Genomic DNA, 22311 nt, shown 5'->3' with positions numbered 1-22311 from the left:
TGTTCAGAATGACCCCACCGCAAAAAAAGGTGTTTTAACACATTTTTCTCAAATCTGGCAAAGAATCACACAAAAACATTTTTCAATGTAATTCCAAGTATATTTCTTTTTTATTTTTTGCATATTTTTCATTTTAAGTCCCCTGCCCTAGATCTTTGAAAATTTCTGAATTTATCTCTTAGGCTTTTGAATCTCAGTGGAGTTACTTTAAATTAGTGATTGACAGAGTTTAGCATAAAGTGATTGATACATGGTGGACTGATGATTTTAGCTAAAGTTGTTTTTTATATACAAAATAATGTCATACAAAATACTAGTATTATATTTGTATTTCCAGATAAATGAAGATGATATTGACGATATTGGCGAGGTGAAGAAATGAGTGTCCTAAAACAAAGAGTGAAATAGACTTTTAACAACATGAAATTATTTATTCAACAACAATAATAATAAAAGTGGAAGAAATGAGATTTTGTTGAACTTTTTTTTCTTCAGTAACAAAACTATTTATATTGAAAGTAAGGGTAGGATGGATACTTCTTCAACAGTGTTAACCTTTTTAGTTAACAAGAACCACTTCAGAAAAAAGTACTTTTACCATATATACTGAAACAAAAAAGAAACTTTCTCCAAGTTTGAATGTAGATAATTATGTTAGTACAGTTTTTCAATCCTTTTGAAACTCGATTTTTACGTTGAATAAACATATCTGGCTTTTATACGGTGATTAGCTGACTGATTTTACAAACAAAACGAGTTTTACAAGCTACTACATGCATATATGTGTGTACATTTAAGTGGTACCCTTGAACAACTGGCACATACTTTGCGAAAGTTTCTTTTTTGGTTCAGTATATATATATATATATGCACATATGAAAAACATCATATTATGGGCAAGCGATATCAAGTTTGCTGGGAGCATTTCTTCTACATGCATGGAAGGATTGCAGTATTTCTTGATACACCAGAGACGAGAGTGTCGCGCACATGAACTAAGTCAAAGGTCACGGTCACACTTTGAGGTCAGATTAAAATGGGATTTCATTTTAACTTGGCACAAATGTTCACTATTGTGAGGCAGAGGGTCATGTGCAAATTTCAGGCCATCGAGAGTTACCAGCATAATGGATCTTTCCAGTGGAAACAGTTATATTTATACGCCAATTTACAGAATGGCTGTCCAAACTAAACTTGGATATGACCTAGTCGCTGATTGACCTAGTTTACACAAAAGAACACATGCATTTGTGATACTGTTAGTGGTACTGCCTTTCATTTAAACATTTATCTAAAGTTAGTCAACCACATCGGTTCCAAGTGACAACTATAAGAAAATTCCATCACACAGACCATTATGAAGACAACAAGTAACATAACGAGTAACATAAAATCTAACTAATTTTAACTCTAAAATATTGAAGTCCACTCTCTCTCGTCTTTAATATAGGGTTAACGCACGTTTTTCCGTGTTATAACGTCTGCAGAGTCCCGAGGAATGGTTGGTGGCGAGGGCTCCAACAGTTCCGAGGGACTCTGCAGACGTTATAATACGAAATAAACGTGCTTTGACGCTATCATAGCATAAAATTTTAAAACAGATTCATGATGTTTATTCAATACAAAACACATACATTAAATCCTTGTGTTTGGACGGTATTTATCCAATTCTACATTACCTTTACCTTCTCCTTCTTCTGAGCATTTAAGCCAAGATGGCTAGTAAGCTCCTCCTATACAGTATTATCAAGATAACTTCAGTAAATGTCACTTGTATTAAATCTTTGACTGCCAGCTCCGGTCGAGTAAAGTTTTAAATATCAAAACACTTTCACTGAGAACAATGTTTTCATCTAAATTATTCCACTGGTCAATGCATCTAATAGGAAATGAATTTTTCCTTAGTGTTTTATTCACACTTGGTTTAAATAGCTGGAATATATGTCCACGTGTACAGTTATCATTGAACACAAAAAAATATCCGGGTCAACATTATCAAACACATTAATTATTTTATAATTTGAATGAGGTCAAATCGTTGTCTACGATATAAAAATGTTGGCAAATTAAGCCTTTCAAGTCTTTGTTCATAGGATAAACCTTTCAATGATGGAATAATTCTAGTTGCCCTTCTTTGAATATTTTCAATCAATTGAATGTTTTTCTTTGTAGATGGAAAATAAACAGAAGATTCATAGTCAACAATTGATCTTATCAGACTTTTGTAGACAGTCAAGAACATAGGTATTGTCATGCAGGAAAAACTTCTCTTTATTAAACCCGTTAATTTCTTTGTACGATTTACAGTATTTAAGACATGTTGATCAAATTTAAGATTATCTTGGAATGTGATGCCGAGATCCTTCTCACTATCAACTTTAGGTAAAGAGATATTTTGACTATTAGAGTCTTTCATTTCGTAGATATATGGAAGCTTGATGTTACCAATCTGCATTGATTTACATTTTGGAATGGAAAATTGAAGCAGCCAGTCCGCTGACCAGTCACATAAACGTAGTAAGTCTTGTTGAAGTAACAACTGATCAATCTTCCTGTATAATTTGCTATCATCAGCAAATAACTTACATGTAGACTGAACAACTTCAGGTAAATCATTTATGTAAATGATAAATAAAACTGGACCAAGGACTGAACCTTGGGGGAACTCCTGACGTGATATTAGACCAAGTAGAAGAACTATCTTCAACACAAACCCTTTGTCTCCTATTAGTCAGAAAATTGTGAATCCAATTCAGTATGAGATTGTCAATACCATAGTTCTTTAACTTCAAAAGTAAACGATTGTGAGGTATAGTATCAAAAGCTTTTTTAATGTCCAAATAAATTGAGTCTACTTGACAACTTTCATAAAAAGCTTTAGTCCAATCTTCTAAAACAGTCAGAAGTTGAAGAATACAATTCCTTTTGTTTCTGAAGCCAAATTTATCATCCGAGAAAAGGTTGTTTATATTCATGTGTTGCATTAGGGTGTCACGAACAGTTTTTTTTCACATATTTTACATGTTATTGAAGTTAGAGAGATAGGGCGATAATTTGAAGGATCACATTTATCACCCTTGTTTTTATACAAAGCTTTAACATTAGCTTCTTTCCAAGCATCTGGTAAATCACCATTCTTAAAGGTTTTATTCATTATCCTACATAAAGGATCACATAAAACAGCTGCAGATTCTCGTAATAAATAAGGATGAAGACCGTCATTGCCCATGGATTTGGAGACATTAAGATGACGAATGTTTCACGTATGCGTTTTATTTTTCCGGGGCCAACAACTTAAGAAATACAAATGCTCAGAACCGAACGAAATTTCGAAACAAGGCTTAACATTGGAGATTTATTAATTAACTCAAGAAAAAAAAATAAATTACTCTACCCAACACAAAACATGACCCTCAGAAATTCCTAGAATTATTTCTGATTGACGGTAGAAAAAGATCAGTGAGTGAGTGACATCTGAATCTTTTGTTTCCAACACGGATTTATGTAATGTAAATCCGTGGTCTGTCCGTCCGTCTGTCTGTCCGTCCGTCACAAAACTTGTCCGGACTACTCCTCATAAACTACTGGTGCAATTTCATCCAAACTTTACAGGAATGATCACTACCAAGTCTAGTTGTGCATATTGTCAGCATTTTCTGGTTCAATGATTTTTGTCAGAGTTATGGCCCTTCAATAATTTTTATTTTTAAAGTTTGTCCGGACTACTTCTCTTATACCACTAATGTAATTTCAATGAAACTTAACAGGATTGATCTGTAGCTCAAGTCCTTACGCATATGGCACGGGTTTTCCGGTTGTATGATTTTTGGTTGAGTTATGGCCCTTTGATAAAAAGATGTTTTTTTCTGTGTGTTGCCAGATACGCAAAAGCTTGTCCGGACTACTCCTCATAAACTACTGGTGCAATTTTATCCAAACTTTACAGGAATGATCAGTACCAAGTCTAGTTGTGCACTGTCCGTCTGTCTGTCCGTCTGTCACAAAATTTGTCCCAACATGAAATTGGCCATCATGAGGCGACACATGTGGTTACTGATCGCTCTTGTTTATCAATCTGGTCATATTTTTATATTTTTTCTTCCCAGGTCCGATACTCGTGCCTGTGATTATATGCTGATGACTCAGGTATCTTTGTATCTGGTAAAATAAATCTGAAGAAATTCTTTCTTATAGAAAGAGTCTTATAAGATTGGTTAATTGACTATAAATTGTCTTTGCATCTTGGCAAGACAGAGTCTTTTATTTTTGGTTTTAGTTTCAACTTAAACTGGGCCTAGCTTTCAGGTCACAAGTAATGGTGCTGCTATAAAGTACACATCTTTTGTTAAGTATGTATGTGCAAAACTGGACCAAATTATTTTGGCGTCGCCCTTTGATGCTTTGCATCAATGCTTTTCTTGTAAAACATATGGAAGAGTCAATTCATGTTTTTACGATCTCATTTTACAAGAAAAAGGTCAACTTACCACCAGTCTTTTCCATTGAAAACAAAGAAAAAACGAAAGGTTGATTCACATTCTTCCTCTCGTTTTCTTCCTTCTTCCCCACTTATCAACTATCCACCATAAGTGAGCAGGAAGTCTCCCTTGCACCTGTCTACAACTGTCCTAACTCCACGACCTGCATAAATTAATAAATAATAAAGTATTGAAAGTACCTGTATATCCTTCGACAATATTCTTTATCATATAGCCTATAATTATTTCAGTGATTAGTCTGACAAGTAGAAAAGGAGGCATATTTCTGCAAAAGTGTGGCAGAATTATTGACTCTTGATAGTACACAAGTCTTTCAAGTTTAGATTGAATATCTGTGATGGTTTTAGAGAAAATTAGGATATTATTTTCTCAGTCAAAAAGGGAGATAGTTAAACAAAAAGGACTTTCAGGATTGTTTACCTTCCCTTTAAAAATAAATTCTAATTTTCTAAGTGAATAAGTAAGAAAAGTTTAAATTGTATATCCTTGATAGTTTTTATAGATTGAACCATCACAAAAAGGTTATCCAAGAAATTCAAAGTTGAACAAGAATTTGTAACAGAGTTACCAACGTCCCCCGCCTCGGCGAAGTTTTATATGAAGCATGAAATTGTGCTATTTCAAAAGATTGAGGTATGGATTTTCAGTCCAAAATTATGATAAATGCTAGATCTGCAAATGCAACAATAAATTTATTAAAGAAATAAAATGAATGTTAAGCTTTGACCTCTTAGTGTGACATTGACCTTGGAGGTAGGGGTCCAGGTGTTGTGCATGACATATTGTCTTATTATTGTAACTATTTGTACCAAGTATTTTCAAAATCCCTTGAACTATGAAGAAGTTATAGATGGGACACAAAATATACCCTCTAACATGCTTCATGTTCCCAATTGATTTGAAAAGTAATCAATAATTGTTGAAATATAAGTTTTGTAAAAAAAAATTCACGTTGATAGAGATGTTTTGCTTTTGCAAGTTCATGCTATAATCATACTCAGATTACTTTTTAGGAGATGGTTACATTTCCAAGAGCGGACTCCTTTACTTCGATTATATGGCTCATAATTAATATACTGCCCGTACTGGATATTTTAAAAGGAAATAATGTCATTTTTAAATAATGGTTCACCGGTCATAATTCTAAACTAAAAGTGATCCAATTTAAGTAAAACATTGTGAGAAAAGTATACAGTACAAAATGTTGATCACATCTAGCAGAAACTTAAACACTATGGAACTATTACAAAAGCATTGGTTATTACGTCCTTGAGGTGTGCTTAACTTTATCGCTTTGTCCGTCTGTCCGTTCATCCAAAATCGTGTTTGGTGTATAGAAAAAGAATACTGACACCTAGTCATTATTCCACACAAAAAGGTGACCCCTTTTCTATGAATACATAATAAATCTCTCTGAAAATAAATACCAGTTAACTGTAACTTGTAAAATATTCTCCCCCAGTTATCATTTTAAAGCAATATTTTAAATGATTCCCCCTTTTTATAAATGTTGGTTCGATTTAAGACTCAATGTGTCACTACCTTCTCTCCAACCTGAAAGTATCCCAAACTTACAAAATACTGACTGAGGTAAAACATATAAATCTTCGCTCGATCATGATGAAAACTTGAAGCTGATACAAGAATGAATTAATATGTTCAGAGTTAATTTCTTGGAACTAACCTGAAATGGTGTCTTTATACATACCGGGTAAGACCTTCAGTAAGGTTCGAACCCATGATCCCAGGGTGGAAAGACAGACACCTTAACAACTTGCTCACCGCTCAATTGGATACAGAATGACAGCTAGCAGTCCTTCTGCCCAGTAAAAAAACATTAAACCCCAAATTCATTATCTATAAAAAATATAACTAAAAAGTATATGTTTCCTTGCTTCTCTAGTAATTAATCAAACGCTATACACAAACCAAAGAGAAAAGAGCTTCGAGATAGAATGTCATCAGTCTTGAAATTTAATCATGAATTAACTTGAAAAGTTTCAAGTTTCTTCATTTCTTATTAAAAACCGTTATAAACTTCTCGTATATTATGAAAGGGGTAATATTTTTTTAAAAACATGACAACAAACGACAGGGTGTCATTATTTAAGGGCGTGGGGGTCACAATTCTTCGCGAAGGTCATTTTCTTCCCGTGTGTGAAGGTCATAATACTTTGACCGGGAGTTTATTTTCATTAAAAAATATAGATCGGGGATCAAAATTTTATGCGGTCACTTTACTTTGTTACACCGGCTGATTTGGTTGGCACTGGTTGCTTGCATTAAGCCTGACACCACCACCAGTTTAATGGTGTAAGATTACTTCATCATAAACATCTATTTATATTGCTTGTGAAATGAACATAATCTGAGTCGCGTCACGACAAAATCCACATAGTGCGTTTGCGACCAGCATGGATCAAGACCAGCCTGCGCATCCGCTCAGTCTGATCAGGATCCATGCTGTTCGCTATCAGTTTCTCTACTTGTTATAGGTTTTGTAGGCGAACAGAATGGATCCTGATCAGACTGCGCGGAAGCGCAGGCTGGTCTGGATCCATGCTGGTCGCAAACCCATTATGTTGGTTTTGTCATGACACGGCTCATCTGAAAATATACTATGTGTTTATGTTTCTTAGCCAAATTTACAACTATAAGGAACATTAACAGATATAAGTTAATAAAACTGAACAGTGTCTATAGCGTTTAGACCGAAGTAACAATATAATTATATCATTAAAAAACCAACGCAATTTGTTGTCCCATCAATTTTATTATTATAACCCACGTGATACAAGATGACAAAACAAATTTAAATAACTACCTCTATTTACACTAACATTGTCGTAAACATAATATCATTATTCATTGACTAAACAATTTAAAGTATAAAGAAAATGTATAATAACGAATTAAAGAACAAAATACATATGAACATCGAATGGAACAATCACTCTTTGACAAGCAAGATTATCTCTCATTAACTGAACAGTTTAAGCAACAAAAGTAAACAAAATCCCACTTATCAACAATATCATTATTCATTGATTAACCAGTTAACAGTATGCACTATAACGACCTAAATAAAACAAAATGTCATGTCCATAGACTTCGTCCCATCTTCTGTCCATTTTACTGCAATAGAACAGTTGTATAGTAATTCTTTGATAAGTTTATCGCAATTTTGGTTTCAACGATTAAAATTGAAACTTGTATTCTGCTTATAACATATAATATCCATACAATTTCTAATATATTTTGAATTGTATTGACAGCATACAACATTCTTTCAGGATAGAACAATATGTCTCTGTCTAAAAAGAACGAGATCAGATTTTGTAAATAATTGGTTGATAAGTACATTTTATATTATCAAATGAAACTCTGCATTATTTCTATTATAAAAGCTCTCATTTTGCAATGTATTATTATATATCTATATAATATTCGTACTTTATATGTGTATGGGCCAGTGTAGGGGTTTCTTTATTTGTTAATCATGGTGATAATGCCGAATGTACCATTCATATCGGGGATAAATTGTTATATATTCATGAATAAACTTACCTGTATTAAAGCTGGCATCTCGCACACTACAGACTTGTACTCAGAACACTTCTCTGCATCCCAGTGTTCATAATGCAGATGAAAAACGGGCCAGGGAATTTTCCCCGGTTTTATAGTTTTTAGAATATTATTTGTAATAGTCAAAAATCGTAAAAAGGGATCGATATTTTCATATCTTCAGGTTTGGGATGTTTTAAAATGTTTTCCGGAATTTAAACCATTTAAAAAAGCCTTCCGTCTCCGTATCTTTATAAACCAATTTAAACGTCTGTCAAAATTTAAAAAAAAAAAAAACACATTTTGGGTTTTTCTAACCCTTTTTTTTAGTTTAACAAAAGAAAAGCTTTTTGGGAAAAGAAAAAAAAATGAATGAAAATTTAAAGGGGTGTTATAAAACTTGTTTTACCGGTTATATTGATACAAAAACCGCGTCAAGAACCCAAAAAAAACATAGTGTTCCCGGGGATTCCCCGCAGGGCTGATCAGGTCCATTGTTTTGGCTTACAAAACCCCATTTCAAGTAGAGAAACTGATAGCGAACAGCATGGATCCTGATCAGACTGCGCGGATGCGCAGGCTGGTCTGGATCCATGCTGGTCCCAAACCCATTATGTTGGTTTTGTCGTGACACGGCTCATATATAAAACTGCAAGTATACAAGATGGTATGAATTACTTGAAACACCCGTAATGCTTGAAATGGCAAATGCAACTTGGCTTTCCTCTTCATCTGTTATCTCAATAAGATAAGAGTTCGGATATCCGTTCGGACTAAGGGACTGGCAGTGCGACTGTTGAGATAATGAAAATATTATTCGAATAGCACTAGAAATAAAAAATAAATGGTGGAAATTATGAACACTTACTTATCTGTATTTTCGAAAAAGTAATACATGACTCTATGTGTAATATCGAAACAGCGACAGTAAGAAGTATTATTCGTTTTCTTGATAAAGCAGAGTATATGGCGACTTCAAATTACTCTTATGATTCTCAATGATGGATTCTCAACGTTTTGTTAAAACACTGTTATTAATGTTTTAAAATTTAATCGGCAAAAAGCCAAAACCTTGCTAGTTCTTTACAGAACTTTATTTTTTGAAAAGGTCATTTTATAAATTGCATCGAGGTATTAGCGGTATATTAAATTTGAGAATATTTTAAAAAGAAGATTGTCGTGTTACAACAGCGGACAGCCAATCACGCGCCGTGCAGTCATAGATGTAACAGCTGTTTCTGTTTTGATACCATCCCATTGGACATTGCGGTAGCACTAAAATGTAGGAAGATGCAGCACAATTATTTGTAAGTCATTTAAAAAATATTTTCGGTTGAAAAATAAATAATATCTTAACAGTAAGTTAGCATGTCAGTTTAATATACAATCAATACATAAGGTGGTTGTTATGGAAAACAAAGGCTAAAACAAATAGAATGGGTGAAGTTTTTCTTTATAAAAAAAATTAAATTCTAAGTAAATTATATCACATTCACATGTTTCACAATATTGTCCTGTGAACCCAGTTCCTGAGCAATTGCAGAACGTCGTTTCCCTTTCAAGATAACATTGGCTTGTCTCCGAACAATTACCTAAAATAATAATTATTCATTTTTTTAATAAATAGGGTGGTAATGAAAAAAAATTAAGGTTGATTTGGCTCTCGGGCATGTACATGCAAAACACTTTGACAACAATTCTACAATACTTTCATTAAAAATTTTGACCATTGTTATTGCTCTACGTATAGTGGCACTAAAAAGAATGAATACAAAATAAAAATGGATGGATATGGTTTTTTGCTTATATTTGAATACCGATTGTCTTACACTACATGTATATAGAAAAGGAAAAAAATGTTTTGATACGCTGTTTCCATTTGGTGACCATTTAGGTCCGTAATCCTTAAGCGGGCAGACTGGAACGAAAATGTTCTTTTGACTGTTTAAGTATTCCATGTTTCAGTAATAAGCTATTTTTCGGTACAATAATAGAAATAATGCGAAGTGTTAGCGGAGATATTATACGAGTCTATAGTAATTAATACACAATATGTGCAAGAAAACAAATGATATTGCACAATTATGCAGAGAAACTGACATAATTTTAATAAAGCTGTACATAATGCAATGCTAATGCTTTTAATGTATATGTAAGTATGTAACATCTTTACTCACACTGAACGCATTTCTTCACTTTTTTTCCCTCTGCCAATAAGCATGCATAGTCATCTGGGCACTAGAGTATATAGATGTACACATAAGGATTTTAGAAATAATTTGATATTTGAAACAATAAATATATAAAACATTGTTTTATCGTCATTTGCAAACAAAATGGCAAAGTACGCGTTGATTTAAGACATTTATCAGGTGCATCTAAAATAGTATAATTGCAGAGTTATCTTCTTGAAACATCGGGGGTACATTTTAAAGGAGGTTGCTTAGTACACATTACAATCTGTGCATTCATCCCAAATTAATATAATCTTGATATACAAGTAGTCCAAACATAACGAAAGATATATCAGCAATGTTTTTATTTTCATAATTTTGTTTGAAGCCAAAACGGCAATTAAATTGAGGCGGAAACATTATAAGGTGATTTAAATTAATTTACCTGATCGTGGTCATTACATCTGCCGTTTCCCTTTCCTTTCTTTTTCGAGAAATTTCTTGATTCTGAACTTGCAGATTCATTTCTGTTTCCTTTCCCATCCGAGAAACTTCTTGATTTTGAACTTACAGATTTATTTTCATTTGTTTCACCACTCTTCGGCTTCGATTTCGATGCTTTTATAAACACTATTATCAATACAAACAGCTGGAAAAAACCATGTATCCATGTTTAAGTACCCTTAAGAAATATCCACGAACCTAAACCTGTGTGATTTAAAAAATAAGTTTTTTCAGGAAACCAAAGAAATAAAATATAATTTACATCTAAGTAAAGTAAAAAATAAGTAGGAAACACTCACCAAAAAAGTTATCAGAAACTTCCCCATTGTTATTTTGTCACTGCAGTAAGTGTATTAAATAGCCAACAGAAAGATGCCCTGAAAGGAATTTATACTGATAGGATTTGTTTTCCATTTACTTTCATACATATGTACTCTAAGTTACAATTAACTTTGCGGAGTGCAGTAAAACAACGAATATTTCGGCGTTCCTTTTTTTTATTGTTGAATATAAATTCGGTACAAGACTCCGAACGAAAAGAAAACGTAGCATTATTTTATCCTGATTCTGTTTGAATATAGGTAAAGAAATACATCCCGGATAACTGTCTTGGAAAAAAAGAATATAACAATAAACAACAAATACAAAAATTAATTCAAGTTGGTACAATGTCTCGTGAGATCTGACTAGAAACATACATGTATTTTCAATTTTTTCTGTCATGATAAACAATTTCCTCATGATAAACAGTCGGCCTAAAGCTTTGATACTCTAATGTTCAGCTTAGAGTTATTTAGGTATTATTTTATCGTTTTAGAGGTAATTTAAAAGAACATAAAATTAACTTTGTTAACTAAATATCTAAATACTCTCGTGAAAACATTATCAATGCACTTGAATTTTAAAAATTATTTTAAAAGTAGAAGGAATCATAACATTAACATTTTCCACACTAAATATATTAAACGGTTGTCTATTTTTCAAGCTGGACACAACAATTCATCAGTTTAAGGTATTTTTTCAAAATCAACATTGACTGAATAGCGAGCAAAACATACCAGATGATCTGACGACAAGCGTGCAGGATGATCTTGTTCTGCATTAGTCGCATTGGCAGATTCAGTCGCCGCAATCGAGCTAAAAATTAAACATGCTTCTAGAAAATTTATGAAAAGTTAAAATACAAAATCTTACCTTGGTATAAAGCAAATCACAAGATAAAGTAAAAGGGGAAAATTTGGTTTGCTTTATTTTAAAAGAAAACATCCCCAGCTTTTTTTTGGGAAAAGCCCGGCCCTACTACGAAAAAAAGTTTTTACCAGCTGTTTGTTTTAAACTGACAGATACTTGGTTTTTTATGTAAAAAAAAAAATTGTTGCACTTTATTAATTTTTGAATCTTTTTCCCGTTTGATAAAAATCATAAAAGTTCATATTTAAAAACATTTGTTAATTTTAAACAAAACGATAGACATATAGGAAAATAAACCCCTGATAATATCCATCTGATAAAATAAAAGGTAGCCTTAAAAATTTTTCATCTTGAAAATTATTGCGGGGAAAATTTAAAAAATTTTTTCCAAAAATTAGGGGTTCTGTCTATGTAGTAAACCCAGACTTTTTTTGCGGGAAAAAATCTTTATTTGGATTTTAAAAAACCCGGTTACAACTTTTTGCAAGTTCACGGTGCTTAATGAAAAATAAAAAGCAAATAATTATTAAAATACAGTATCTATATCAATCACTTAAATCTGTTTTCTATTGCGGTCAAGATAGAACACCTGAATTGTGACTTGATTTTTTTTTTAACATTTATCAATTTTATGACTCCTTTGACCGTTCCTGCTACGCAAGTTTTTTTCTGTTTTTATTTCTTTGTACACTGTATATATAGAAAAAAATTGTTAGTTTGCTTATGTCAAAAGGACACTCCCCAGCAAGATTTGTTTTGCTGCAGGAAAACTTGACAAAAAGGCATTTTCGCTATTGCAATTATATTCCTTTATTATGCAAACGCAGTTTGATGTGCACTATAATCAACAGACTTGTGGAAATTGCGTTGTATGTTTTGATGATCAATATCTTCTGATTAATCACCAATGTTTTATTTCTGATTCATCAAGCTTTGTACAGCTTATGTTAAACATCAATAGTTTAAACATTTAACTTTGTACTCTTATATGTACTTCTCGAGAGAGAGAGAAAATGATTTTATTATTATTATTTTTATCAAAATAATCTTGAAGATATTAGAGGATGCATTCACGTGGAGATTTCTTTAAGTTACAAGGATGCTACACAGTAATAGACGGGTTTGATTTTCAGAAAAGAGTCTAACGACATTTTTAGTACCAGCAGGTAGTCAATCGTTTTTACATAATTCAGGTACGCTGAATCCATTTGGGGACGGCTGTTTTGCGACCCGTTTTTGCTTAATAGAGCGTTTTTGCAAACTCCACCCAAACGGTAATGAAGCGCGAAAGAAAATGATAGAATAAACTATATTCTCACAGTGTAGAAAAATCGAAGCACATTGTTATTCTTGTTAGTTAAGATAACCTAATACATGTACTTGAAAATTTGGATCAATCACAAATTTGTTTGCATTTTAGGATTGTTTAAAACAATAAATTTGTGAACTATTTTCAAACAAAATATGGTCAGGGTATCGTATTGTAACACGGCCAGTGATTGGCTGAAAAAAAGTGCAGGGAAAACCGTATGATTCAGTTTATACATGAGGCGATTGGATGAAAGTGGGGTGTTTTTAAGTATAAAAACTAATTTAAAAAGTAACACTACAATGTTTTCTGAAGAAAATGAAATATTTCATGAGTCTCTGTGATAATTTTGACTTGGATATTTGCATTTATAAAAAGTGTATGTCAGTCCTGTGATCAGCAGAAAATTTCAATGAAATGGGGGGTAATCCTCTTTGAAGTCAATTTGCAAAAAATTTGGTCGGCTACCCCTATATAACAGAAACATTTTTATGTGTCAGGCATTTCATTCTGCTAGAAAAAATACCTCTTTAGCATGAAAACTGAATTTTAAGGTAGGATAAGGGACCATTTCTTATAATGTAAGTCTATGGAAATATCAATGTGAGTGTCTGACCATATCTTTGCTATTTAGACAAATCTTTATTTTATTACCTCCGCTATGAAGAGTTCTGAAATTGAACATTTAGGGGCGTGAGTTCAAAACCTAGAAGCGTCTATATTTTTTTTCTTTTTCTTTTTTTTTAAACATTACTTATGTATCTCTCACATCTGTTTTGGAAAGAAAAAAGAGTTTCATTTTAGTAATATAGATATTTATTGGGTAAATAATTTTATAGCAAATATGGTATACAATTGAGGAGTGAAATCCATTTTTGCACTCCGTAATATGATTTCATTTAAGAGTCCAACCCGTTTTTGAACACACCTATATATATACCGAAAATAGATTCTATATAAGAGTGAAACCCAATTGTGTACATTCATAAATACCTTAATTAGATCCAGTTGAAAGGTGTTACCCATTTTGTACACAACTTTATATACTTGATAAATACAATATAAAGGGCAACCTGTTTTTTGCACAGGCATAAATACTGTATGTGTGTGGCAGCAGTTGCCGTACATGTACTTCACTTCAGTGTTGTCATATTTTTCTGGACCTTCGGGCACTATTAAGTACTGAGAATTGAATACCGCTCATGCCGGTGCTAGGGGGCGTGATGAGGGATGCTGCACTTATCATTATCCCTCATGTACAGATTCAATCAAACCGAGTCTGTAATTTTCATGTAATTTTGTTGTGATTAATACTTCCGAGGGATCACTTTGTTTCCAGATTTTTAAACAAAATAAATTTGTAGAGTGTGACCCGTTTTTGAACACGTATTGATAGATACGTACCTTGTATATATCAAATTTAAGAGTACACATTTACAAAGACAAAATAGACTCCGCATAAGAGTGCAAACCCGTTTTTGTACACACCAATATAGCCAAAAAAGATTGTATTTAAGAGTGCAACCTGTTTTTGCACACACCTTTTTACCGTAAAGAAATTCACTTCAAGAGTGCAACCCGTTTTTTACACATCTTTAATACACTTGATACATACAATTTAAGACTGCAACCCCCATATTGCACTCGTACAGATTAAGTTTAAGAATGCAACCTGCTTTTGTACATACATAAACACGTTAATTAGAATAAATTCAACAGTGTAACCCGTTTTTGCACATACATATATACCTTGAATGGTTTCATTTTAAGAGTGAAACCCTTGTACGCATCTATATAGCCTGATTAGATTCTTTATAACAGTGTTACCCGTTTTTGCAAACAACTATATACTCTAAAACAAATAATTTAACAGTGTAACCCGTTTTGTACACATCTTTACTCACTTGATATATGCACTTTAAGAATGCAACCCATTTTTGCACACGTACAAATACCTTATATAGATTAAATTTAAGAATGCAACCCGTTTTTGTACCCACCTATATAGCCAAAAAAAGATTATAATATAAGACTTAAGACTTAACCCGTTTTTGCACACACACATATACTAGTATACCCTAAAGATATTCTATTAAGAGTGTAACCCGTTTTTGTACATACACACATACGTTGAATGGATTCAATTTCAAAGTGCAACTCGTTATTGTACACACCTACATGGCCAAAATAGACTCTACGTAAGAGTGTAACCCGTTTTTGCACACATAAATACATTGAATCGATTCAATTTAAGAGTGCAACCCGTTTTTGTACACACCTATAAAGCCAAAAAGATTGCATATCAGACATAGGACTGTAACCCGTTTTTGCACACACCGATTTACCCGAAAGAGATTCAATTAAGAGTGTAACCTGTTTTTGCACAAACATGCACACGTTAAATAGATTCAATTTCAGAGTGCAACCCGTTTTTGTACACATCTACATGGCCAGAAAAGGGTCTACGTAAGAGTGTTAACCGTTTTCGCACACACACAAATTCATTTCATTGATTCAATTTAAGGGTGCAACATATTTTTGTACACACCCATATAGCCAAAAAAATTGTATGTAAGAGAGTAATCCGTTTTTGCTCACAGCTTTGTACCGTAAAGAGATTCAATTCAAGAGTGCAATCCGTTTTTGCACACTTATAAATACCATATATAGATTAGATTTAAGAATGCAACCTGTTTTTGTACATACATAAACACGTTAATTAGAAAAAAATAAGAGTGTAACCCGTTTTTGCATACACATTTATATACCTTGAATGGCTTTATTTTAAGAGTGCAACCCGTTTTCGTACGTATCCATATGGCCACAATAGATTCTTTATAAGACTGTCACACACCTATATACCCTAAAACATTGAATTTAACAGTGTAACCCGTTTATGTACACATCTATATATACTTGATGCAAGCAATTTAAGAGTGCAACCCGTTTTTACACACGTATAAATACCTTATATGGATTAAATTTAAGAGTGCAACCTGTTTTTGCACACACCTTTATACCGTAAAGAAATTCACTTCAAGAGTGCAACTCGTTTCTGTACACATCTATATACACTTGATACATACAGTACGATACATACAATTTAAGAGTGCAAACGTATAAATACCGTATATAGATTAAGTTTAAGAATGCAACCTGTTTGTGTACATACATAAACACGTTAAATTAGAATAAATTCAACAGTGTAACCCGTTTTTGCACAACCATATATACGTACCTTGAATGGCTTCATTTTAAGAGTGCAACCCTTTTTTGTACGCATCTATATATTCTGATTAGATTCTTTATAAGATTGTTACCCGTTTTTGCAAACAACTGTATACTCTAAAAATAAATAATTTAACAGTGTAACCCGTTTTTGTACACATCTATATTCACTTGATATATGCACTTTAAGAATGCAACCCATTTTTGCACACGTACAAATACATTATATAGATTAAATTAAGAATGCAACCCGTTTTTTACCCACCTTTATAGCCAAAAAAAGATTATATATAAGACATAAGACTGTAACCCGTTATTGTACACACCTACATGGCCAAAATAGACTCTACGTAAGAGTGTAACCTGTTTTTGCACACATAAATACATTGAATCGGTTCAATTTAATAGCGCAACCCGTTTTTGTACACACCTATATAGCCAAAAAAGATTGCATATCAGACATAGGACTGTAACCCGTTTTTGCACACACCTATTTACCCGAAGGAGATTCAATTAAGTGTGTAACCCGTTTTTGCACAAACATGCACACGTTAAATAGATTCAATTTCAGAGTGCAACCCGTTTTTGTACACATCTACATGGCCAGAAAAGGGTCTACGTAAGAGGAGAGTGTAACCCGTTTTCGCACACACACAAATTCATTGCATTGATTCAATTTAAGATCGCAACCTGTTTATGTACACACCTATATAGCCAAAAACATTGTATGTAAGAGAGTAATCCGTTTTTGCTCTCACCTTAGTACAGTAAAGAGATCCAATTCAAGAGTGCAACCCGTTTTTGCACACTTATTAATACCATATATAGATTAGATTTAAGAATGCAACTTGTTTTCGTACATAAACAGGTTAATTAGAAAAAATTAAGGAGTGTAACCCGTTTTTGCATACACATTTATACCTTAAATGGCTTCATTTTAAGGGTGCAACCCGTTTTCGTTCGTATTCATATGGCCACAATAGATTCTTTATAAGACTGCTACACACCTACATACCCTAAAAAACCCGTTTTTGCACACACCTTTGCACACACCTTTATACCGTAAAGAGATTCAATAAAAGAGTGCAAGCTGTTTTTGTACACATCTATATACACTTGATACATACAATTTAAGAGTGCATCCCGTTTTTGTACACACCTTCGTGGCCAACATAGACACTTCATAAGAGTGAAACCCGTTTTTGCACATACGACGTATAAATACATTAAATAGATTCAATTTAAGAGTGCAACCCGTTTCTGTACACAACTATATAGCCAAAAAGATTGTTTATAAGAGTGTAACCCGTTTTTGTACACATCTATATACCGTAAAGAAATTCAATTCAAGAGTGTAATTCGTGTTTGCACATATAAATGCTTTGAATTGATTCCATTTAAGAGTGCAACCCGTTTTGGCACACACCTTTATACCGTAAAGAGATTCAAAAGAGTGCAACCTGTTTTTGTACACATCTATATACACTTGATACATACAATTAAAGAGTGCAACCCGTTTTTGTACACACGTTCATGGCCAACATAGACTCTACATAAGAGTGTTACCCGTTTTTGCACATATAAATACTTTGATTTGATTCAATTTAAGAGTGCAACCCGTTTCTGTACACAACTATATAGCCTAAAAAGATTTTTTTATATGAGTGATTACCACAATACACTGGACAATGAAACAATACATGATATTCATTTTCTGTAGTTTCACAAAATGGACAAATTCTTTCATCAATTGGCAAACCTTCGTATCTGCAAGTTTCAATTCTAATGGGAGCAACCCCACACCGGAACTTACAAAATGCGGACCTGTGTCTAGCTGGAAGAAACAATTTGCAATATTGCTCAGTGACATATTCATATTTAACGCATTTATACAACCGGAGTTTATTACCGCCTCGTCTAGATGGACCCGTATTACGATTAATTATGTCTTTCCAGTTGGTAATGTACTTATTTTAGACAATACTACTGACTTTCTGTACAAAAGATGTTGACAAGGGCTATAAGATATTATCATACATGTTCAAATGATTGTCATCGAAAAATTGCTTTATTAAAACTGGCAAATTTTTACGCAAACAATTGGACTTTGACGCTACCCAGAGTGTTATTCGTTTATTGACTATCTGTGTTCATATGAAACCAATACAGAGAAACTGATTTCCACTGCCTAACTGACGGAGGAATCCAACCCATGTCACCTGAAACACCATCATTAGGAGTGTACTTTCCTACACCAAGAAAAAAATGCGTTGCGCTCTGATGTGAACCGCATTAATACACGAATAAGACCGAGAACCCCATAGAGGTGCACTGTAACTTATTACAGGCCAAACAACAGAATCATACAATTTAGAATAAACTTCAAATGGGACACCACCTAAGCCTTTGCATTTAAAAGACCCAATGCGCGAGTAGCACTCTGAGCAACAGCTTTAACAGTTATTGAATAATCGAGGACACCTAAATAAGTATACAATGTACCTATCAACTATGTTTAATACATTATCACCACATTTAAAGACAACACTCGTACGTTGAAAAGCTTTCGGGTGGAAGTGAATTACTTTACTTTTTATCGGGTTAACGGTCATATCATTCAACGAACACCATTCATTTAAGGCATTTAACAATATCTGTAGATCTTGAGCATTATCAGCTAATATAACGATATCATCAGCGTATAACATGATAACAAAGTTTTTCAGTACCAATATTTATACCCAGATCAAAAGATTTAATAAATAATGTTAAATCATTGATGAATAAATTAAAAAGCAATGGAGATAATATGCATCCTTGACGTAAACCACATTTCACGTCAAACCACTCTGTTTTAAATGAATTAACTCGAACACATGACATCACAGGATACATATAAAGATAACATCTAACCACATACACCAATATCATAAATCTCTTCCAAAGTATATTTCTATTTATAGTATCATAAGCTTTCTTAAAATCGATGAAGGCACAGAATGTTGACAATTTATTTTTCTTTCTTATATCAATAATGTTATTAAGAGACAAAATATGATCTATATGGTACTACGACCTTTTCTGAATACATTCTGTTCATTAGACAATTTTACATTTGATTCCGTCCAAAGATTCAGTCGATTATTTAAAACATAACAATACAGTTTATACATTGAAGGTGCAAGTGATATGCCTCTATATGATAAAGGGTCTCGTTTATCAAAGGTAGATGATTTTGGTATTGGGCAAATTACAGATTTACTCCATAAAGTAGGAACTATACCATTATCAAAGCAAATGTTAAATAAAACATGCACCAAAGAAAGAGCAGAATCATTGGCAAGCACCTCAACCGGAATGTTATCAATTCACAAGATTTACCTTTCTTGGCATTAGCCAATGCTTTTTGAACCTCTATGACGGAAATATGATAATTAAAGGAAATATTTTCTGAGTGTGAAGTCTCAACAAAAGTATATAATTCACTATCCGTAGGAGTGATAGAATGGAACAGAGAGCTAAAATCTGTCTTCCATCTAGCCAATACATCATCAACCCTAGACGAAATCGAACCATCATTTTGAAGAACCTCCATTGGGATAGTGAAAATATGTGGCATTTTATCATGTTTCGTGAAAATATATTCCATATTTCACGAAAAACGAAAACATATCCTCTTAATATATTTGTATTTCCAGATAAATGAAGATGATATTGACGATATTGGTGAGGTGAAGAAATGAGTTTCCTAAAACAAAGAGTGAAATAGACTTTTTTACAACATGAAATTATTTATTCAACAACAATAATAATAAAAGTGGAAGAAATGAGATTTTGTTGAACTTTTTTTTCTTCAATAACAAAACTATTTATATTGAAAATAAGGGTAGGACGGATACTTCTTCAGCAGTGTTAACCTTCTTAGTTAAGAACCAGTACTTTTACCATTTATATATGCCCATATGAAAAACGTCATATGATGGGCCATTGATGTCCAGTTTGCATTTCTTCTACATGTAGAGAAGGATTGGAGTACATTTTGTGTATTTCTTGATACAACATGAGACAAGAGTGTCGCGCACATGAAGTTAAAGGTTACAGTCTCACTTTGAGGTCATATTAAAATGCTTGTCAGGAGCACAACTTCTATATGCATTAAGGGATTTCAGTTTAACTTGGCACAAATATTCATTATTGTGAGGCGGAGGATCATGTGCAAATTTAAGATCACTGAGTGTTACCAGCATAATGGATCTTTCCAGTGAAAACAGTTATATGTAAATTAACTGACTGGCTGTCCAAACTAAACTTGGATATGACCTAGTCGCTGATTGACCTAGTTAACGCAAAAGAACACATGTATTTGTGATACTGTTAGTGGTAATGCCTTCCATTAAAACATTTACCTAAAGTTAGTCAACCACATCGGTTCCAAGTGACAACTATAAGAAAATTCCATCACACAGACCATTATGAAGACAACAAGTAACATAACAACTTAACAAGTAACATAAAATCTAACTAATTTTAACTTTAAAATATTGAGGTCTACTCTCTTTTGTCTTTAATCATAGTAAAAAGGTAAAGAAAATTGCATTTTTTGAGAATTTTTATTAGTTTCATCATAATGTGTCATAAAACATCTTCAGTTTAACAAAATAACATCATAAAATATAAATACAGAAACAGCAGTAGTAAACATTTGTTATCTATAAATTATCATCAATGAAAAAACACACAAAAAACTGGATAAATAAACCTTCATAATTCGTATATATACCCTTGTTATAAAAAAAAACCAACAAGGAACATCGCAATGCGATGCAACCAGGTTTTCAGCAAAATATTTCACAGAAGCTTTGTCATGAAGGGGCATTTGTTTTTAATTGAACTTTTAGGAGGAATTATGGCTTGAGAAATTTTATGTTGTCTATTCGCCTTTTTTCCCCAAATGTTTTAGAAAGGTAAACAGTACTTTATTTTTGCTTAATTTTTGCATTTTTGCGTCTCTTGTCATTTTCTTTTGTCAACAATATTGGCGTGTGGTGTTTTGTGCGATATCAAGAAAAGTATGTTCACAATTTTAAAAAAATACTTGAATGATGTCTTGGAAGAAACATGGGAATTTAGTGAGCGCCAGGGCACTTGATGACAAAGCTTCTGTGAAAGTTTGGTCAAAATCCATTGAGAAATGTAGGAGAAGTTGCGCACTGTAGAAATTGTTCACTATATATTTCTGTACAAGGAAAAAATATACAAAGGGCCATAATTCAGTCAAATATTATCCAATCACAAAACCCCGACAATATGTGCCAGGCACTTGAAAACAAAGCTTCTAAGAAAGTTTGGTCAAAAATCCGTTGAGAAATGTAGGAGGAGTTGAGCACAGAAGAAATTGTTCTCTATATATTCTGTATAAGGAAAAAATATACAAAGGGCCATAATTCGGTCAAATATTATCCAATCACAAAACCCCGACAATATGTGCCAGGCACTTGAAAAACAAAGCTTCTAAGAAAGTTTGGTCAAAATCCGTTGAGAAATGTAGGAGGAGTTGAGCACAGAAGAAATTGTTCACTATATATTCTATATAAGGAAAAAAAAACAAAGGGCTATAATTAGGTCAAATATATACCAATTGCAAAAACCCTGGCAATATGTGTCAGGGCACTTGATGACAAAGCTTCTGAGAAAGTTTGGTCAAAATCCGTTGAGAAATGTAGGAGGAGTTGAGCACAGAAGAAATTGTTCACTATATATTTTATATAAGGGAAAAAAACAAAGGGCCATAATTTAGGTCAAATATTATCTAATCGCAAAACCCCGACAATATGCGCCAGGG

The 22311-nt window shown here is 33.0% G+C and overlaps 2 protein-coding genes and 1 long non-coding RNA gene across 4 annotated transcripts in view; 1 reads left to right on the top strand and 2 right to left on the bottom strand.

The window, feature by feature from the left end:
• The window catches only part of LOC132721371 (density-regulated protein homolog), a 28840-nt gene extending 8541 nt beyond the window's left edge, over positions 1-20299 (top strand). Inside the window, exon 7 of one of the 2 annotated variants that reach the window (XM_060705664.1) lies at positions 20168-20299. In XM_060705664.1, the coding sequence (XP_060561647.1) occupies positions 20168-20212 (45 nt within the window). In that variant the 3' untranslated portion in view covers positions 20213-20299. Of the gene's footprint in view, positions 1-337; positions 469-20167 lie in introns of those variants that run through there. The other variant, XM_060705663.1, reaches the window with a different exon arrangement.
• Positions 7253-8149, bottom strand: LOC132721358 (uncharacterized). The gene is made up of 2 exons (XR_009624454.1): positions 8067-8149; positions 7253-7634 (listed from the first exon to the last, which is right to left on the bottom strand). It is a non-coding gene; the product is annotated as an uncharacterized LOC132721358 (long non-coding RNA).
• On the bottom strand, positions 8686-11896 carry LOC132721357 (uncharacterized). The gene is made up of 7 exons (XM_060705644.1): positions 11800-11896; positions 11041-11118; positions 10683-10886; positions 10241-10301; positions 9560-9655; positions 9250-9338; positions 8686-8856 (listed from the first exon to the last, which is right to left on the bottom strand). Exons 2-7 carry the CDS (start codon positions 11065-11067, stop codon positions 8701-8703), a joined length of 633 nt encoding a protein of 210 aa, XP_060561627.1. The 5' UTR covers positions 11068-11118; positions 11800-11896; the 3' UTR covers positions 8686-8700.
• Positions 20300-22311: the final 2012 nt, after the last annotated feature.

This window comes from Ruditapes philippinarum, unplaced genomic scaffold (genome assembly GCF_026571515.1).
Source record: "Ruditapes philippinarum isolate M1 unplaced genomic scaffold, ASM2657151v2 ctg197_1_1_1_1, whole genome shotgun sequence".
NCBI classification, from domain to species: Eukaryota; Metazoa; Mollusca; class Bivalvia; order Venerida; family Veneridae; genus Ruditapes; species Ruditapes philippinarum.
The sequence above is the reverse complement of the archived record's forward strand: the minus strand, read 5'-3'. Positions and strand labels throughout refer to the sequence as shown.

Coding starts and splice junctions, on each gene's coding strand:
- LOC132721357 (XM_060705644.1), bottom strand. CDS start 11,067: ATGGGGAAGTTTCTGATAACTTTTTTG. Junction 9,339..9,559: donor AGGACAATATTGTGAAACAT/GTGAATGTGATA, acceptor CCTACATTTTAG/TGCTACCGCAATGTCCAATG. Junction 8,857..9,249: donor GTGATTGGCTGTCCGCTGTT/GTAACACGACAA, acceptor TTATCTCAACAG/TCGCACTGCCAGTCCCTTAG.